Genomic DNA, 5279 nt, shown 5'->3' on the forward strand with positions numbered 1-5279 from the left:
ATTGCCTTGTTAACTACTCATTATTCCTCCTTTGCAATGGGTAATTGCATCTGCGATCGCCATGGTTACGAACGGAAGATAAAGCTCTTGTAGTACTGTTTTCATTTAGCATACCTGGCGCGGTATTTGCCGTGACGACTTCGTTGTATCAAAATCCAACTGCTTTGCAATATTGTTAAACATGATATTAATGTTTGGGCGAAGGGTGTTCAACAATAGTGACAAAAACTTTGACAAATTTCAACAATACAGAAGATACTTGAAATTTGCGCTGCAATTGTTGGGATCATTTGGGTCAATATTCCTGAAAATTTTCGTAATGCTGCTTGTCATTGTGAAAGCGGGTATGCCTCCTTTCCTACGATCGATAATTCCAGGTAGTCGAAAACGTGCATATTCAGATAAATATTAACGATCACATGCTAAAATGTATTTGCAAATATATAATACCTATATTTTTGATTATATTTCGTCTGTAAAATTAGGCAGCAAAGTATTTGGAGCAAAATTTAGTGAGGAGCTCAACCTAATTGGGCATCTATGTGCGTTTCTGATAGAATTTTGGCAATACAGCATACTTACTCATTTAACAATCATAGCAACGGCAAATATGTTTATGAGTTCGACCTTCTTTTTGTTCATTTCACTGAGGTGGACAATGAGGTTAGACTTGTGGATTATTAATCGTAAAGTAAATGATTGATATCAATAAAGACTTTCTTGCAGGGTCAATAAAGTTGAGTCGAGTGATGGACGAAGTGATACATGCACAAACCGGCTGGCGGAATACTTGCAGCTTAAGATTGTTGAGGTTCAGTTCAACACTTGCTTCCGGAAAAAGTTTCTACCCGGGATTTCCTTTGTTTTCGGCATTGGCTACGCTTTTTGTTGTTATTTCTGTTTGTCGAATGTAACGAAGTTGTTCCAGAGTGTAGAAAATGTTTTCTTTCTCCTTGTTCTAGTAGAGAGCGTTTTTTTATCCTGTTTGTTGGTGGTTTATGTGGGATCTTGAATAAGAAGTCCGAGATTTTGTTGAAACAATTAAAATGTGGCAGTTTTGGTAGGGTGATGGATGGGAAGATGTTACGCAAACGGGTCCAAGGATGTTCCCCGATAAAGGTGAGGTTTGGGAGTAACTTTGTAGATATACTGACGCCTTTTAGAATGATAGTTTTCGGAATAAGAGGGACGGTTAGGTTGTTGTTGCTGGGCTAATTTAAATATCTATGTACATTTTCAAATTATTTAGAAGGGCGTCATTGGATTAAGTTATATTAGTTGATTAAATAAATTTAAATAAATATCTATGTATCACATTAGTTTATGGTTTAAGTAAGAATTATGCTTTGCGCATAAAATAATTTTTTTGATGAGTTAGTCCAAATTGTTTGCGATAATAAATTAATGTATCTACTAATAAATGAACTTTTGCATTGTAGAGATCCCGTACTATATAGTGACGATAGAGAACTTTGACCTAAAAATGGTCAAAAAACGATTCTAGAAATCTCAAAGTTTGGTATGATATCCCAAATGTATCCAATCATGGACATTCGCGAACAAAGAACACTGAAGTCCATTGTCCATCTCGTATTTAACCTTTTTCATGACGCCTGCCATTATTGCTTTTTCGGAAGACTTTGCAACTTAGTGGGTAATTATCTCCTACCTGAATCGATTTTTTCTAAAGTTTCACAATGCTTGGAGTATGACTACTCACATATAGCCCAAATTGTTTCCATTGTGTGAAGATAAAGGTTGAATGTGAGGTCTTCATTTTTCAACGTAAAACTTATTTTTTTCGATTTTGGTGTTGTAAGTCTCATGATCTGTAAAATTTGATATTTCTCTTCATCACAGTAGATAAATTACAAATTGTGGGTACTGACGGACAGGTGCAGTTACTGGCTACATTCCTGAAAGGTTCCTCCACTTGACTAAAATTATTTTACGCAGGTTTATAAAAGTAATCCCCCTGCAAGTAACAATTTCGCACTTATTATAAGCTAATTTCCTTACAAACGCTTGTAAAGTTCTTACATAATTATGTACATAATTTATAAATTTTATAATGTATGTACCTAAGGACTTTTTGTGCTAAGTTTCAAAATATAACTTATAGTTTGAAAATAACACTCATGTATAAAAGGAAAATAGTAACTACTAATTAGGCAAAATTTTATGCCGAAAGGGTGAAGCATCGGCTTCTAGCTAAAATTCACCCAAGACAAAATATATACTTGGGTGGTAAATACCAGAGTTCCATGTAAATACCTAAACCATTGTGTCAATACCCTTGTAAGCTTGCAACGAAGGGATATGTATAAAAGTAGTAATAAGTTTATCAGGGATACTCTTAAAAAGCGAATATTCTTTTAGAGCAATAAAAAACACTTTTTCTAGCTGTGCACCATAATATTTGTTTATTAAACAACACGTTTTAGAAATATGTTCTAATGATGTCTTCATTTTGTTATTGGTTCGGAATTTTGGTAATGAAGCGTTGACATGTTTTCTGCCTATGTAAGATTGCCTATGTAAGACTATTACATTGGCAATCAATGTAAAATCACCCATGCATTCGGCGTCTACCACCGGTTAGGCTCATGGCTTGAGGGATCGGACTTCGGCTGTCATCTGGGGTTTGGCTATGATCTGGGGTTGAGCTGGGCCAATAATCTTCGGTTGGGCTGTTATCTGGGGTTGGGGAGCTTGGGCTGTTATCTGGAGTTGGCGGGCTTGGGCTGTTATCTGGGGTTGGGCTAAGATCTGGGGTTGGTGGGCTGGGACCTGGGGTTGGGCTGGGATTTGATGATTTTCTACCCGACTCTGGTCTCTTGACTTCGCAAATGTAAGCCTCCGGGTTGGAATTTGGTCTGAGCTCCATGTGAAATCGTCTCGCCGAATCATGCGAAAATACAAGTTGATCCACCTTTCTTGGCGGTGTGGTAATCATAATGTGCTGGATAACAGGCACAGCCATGTCCTCATTACTGTCTTTCCAATAGTATCCATCTTTCACATCGTAGACGCCGCCTGTCCAGTACAGTAGCCCTGCGTAACAAGTGCTTTAGCATTATGATAAAGGAGTGTTGTGCCCGATTACCATATAATTTTCGTTCAAATTGTGGCAGAATATGAAGGATATATTGAGGACCTGTCTTAGATATGAATTTTAGCATTAACATTTTTAACATTATTAATCTATAACCCAGACCTAATTAAATTGTTTAGCCACTTAACCAACCCGCTCACAAGAATACGAGCGATCCCAGTAATTCCATACGGTTAATAAGGCGCCTACATATACCACATTATTTCCCAGATAACCCATTTGTCAGGATATAAATTTTCTCTATTATGCATGGTCTGATCTGATTCAACTTTTCGACAGAATTTCGGTAGATCGGATCTAAAAGTAATTGGAATCAATCGAATTTTCATGGATCGGGTCTGTAAAATTCTGGGTAAGATGGATTTGGATGGATCAAATTTAGAAAAAAAATCCAGCAATCCAGCCCAGGAATGTGTGCTGGTCGGGTAACTATGACTGAATCACACGTCACAACCTTACCTGCTCCATACTGGTCCAACCATTTGTTAACGGCATCCATTTCCCCAACTTCCCCAAATTCTACCAACTTTCCTCCACCAAGTCCTGCAAAAACGGCGTCACAATCCCGCTCCGCGTCAATTGGGACTTTCTGTAAATAAGTAAAATTTCCTTACCAGAAATCATGACGAGAAATTCTAAAATATAGATTTATTTAAATTATAATATTGCAATCTAACCGAATTAAAAGTCACATTATAGTCCGATTCAACATATTCTCCACTCCTCCCGACTCCGGCATAAGTTCCGACTAGCGTAAAATCTTTAAAATGACAAAATCAAAAACATAAATAATAAATATAGAATAAAATAAATAAGATAAATACAAATACAAAACTTTAAAATAAAAAATTAATTCCGTAAAAAAAATATTTCGTTATGGAATGTTTTGTTAAAAACTACTTACTCGTTCCTGTCAGGGCCACGGGAAACGAGGGCGCACCCTGTGCCACACCCAACAAAAGGGCCAAAAAGCCAAATTTTGAGTCCATTTCAATTCCTTCCTGTATTAATCGATGTTAATAAATGCAAAAGTTATCTGATTCCTCACACTGGCTGGAATCATTTTATATACTGCCAATCCAATGGGTCAAGTTAATTGGTCACACAAAGATTAACCTCATTGCTCTTTAATTATTACAACTATAAATTTTAACTGGCTCTTACTAACTTCCAATGGAGGTTTCCCCACGTACGCTTATATATTTCGACCAAAATATCGATAATCGGTCACAAATTTAATTTGTATGAAATTTGCAAACAACAATCTCAGCCAGTGCGCAGGTTTGGCAAAGATATTTGCATTTAAAAGAGGCAATAGCGCCCCAAGGCTGGGAAACTTCCCAGGTGAAACATTAAAGGGATTTTATGCATAAATTTGGCTGGTTTTTATGCAGAGAATTGGTTAGATTTTATGCAGAAAAATTTATGCCGAAACAATTTGTGCATAAAATGTGTAGAATCATGCATATGTAATTATGCAGAATATACCTGTCAGTATAGAATATACCTGAAGTCTTATGCAGAATCGCTTATACTTTTTCTGCACAAACCATTGGTACGGGAAGTTGTGTCGAATTATGTAAAATTCGACACACCATTTTCACCCGGGTTTACAGTTTCCCAATTTTTTCTGTACATTTTTCCCGCTTCGGATGCAAATAACTTTGCCAAACCTGTGCATTGGCAGAGGGTTCTGTTTGCTAATTTCATGCAAATTATATTTGCGATCGATTCGCATCAGTTTGTTCCATTCCGTGAGTATACGATGGAAAACCTCCATTGTTAGTTCATTTTCCAAGAATTGAACTTAAACTAAATCCACTCATTGGGTTAGGTAAACGTATGAAGGCGAACATCCTATTGATATAGTTCGCGGAACAGGATAAAACTGTGTTAGTTGAGTAAATATTATTTCATAATTGACATTCCCAACTAAATCCGTGACTCATAGGGATATGCAAATATCATTAATTTATAATCATTTTGTATTAGTATTTAGATGATCATAACTTTTTGACTAATTAGGTACTTAACTATCTGAAACTACTTAGATATTTTTGACATACCCGCATGAAAATTTTCCGACATTTTCTTCATAAATTATATGGCGAATCCTGTACAAATTGTGTGCCTAAAATTGGCCGATTTTCAGGAAGAATTGTTT

General features: G+C 36.3%; 1 protein-coding gene across 1 annotated transcript; it reads right to left on the reverse strand.

Moving 5' to 3' along the window:
* Positions 1 to 2394: 2394 nt before the first annotated feature.
* Positions 2395 to 4156, reverse strand: LOC110860250. Its single transcript, XM_022109304.2, has 4 exons — positions 4020 to 4156; positions 3793 to 3875; positions 3575 to 3704; positions 2395 to 3054 (listed from the first exon to the last, which is right to left on the reverse strand). The coding sequence occupies exons 1-4, from the start codon at positions 4102 to 4104 to the stop codon at positions 2570 to 2572; spliced, it is 783 nt and encodes a 260-aa protein (XP_021964996.1). The 5' UTR covers positions 4105 to 4156; the 3' UTR covers positions 2395 to 2569.
* Between the last annotated feature and the right edge of the window lie 1123 nt (positions 4157 to 5279).

Source organism: Folsomia candida, unplaced genomic scaffold, assembly GCF_002217175.1.
Source record: "Folsomia candida strain VU population unplaced genomic scaffold, ASM221717v1 Fcan01_Sc030, whole genome shotgun sequence".
In the NCBI taxonomy this organism is placed as follows: Eukaryota; Metazoa; Arthropoda; class Collembola; order Entomobryomorpha; family Isotomidae; genus Folsomia; species Folsomia candida.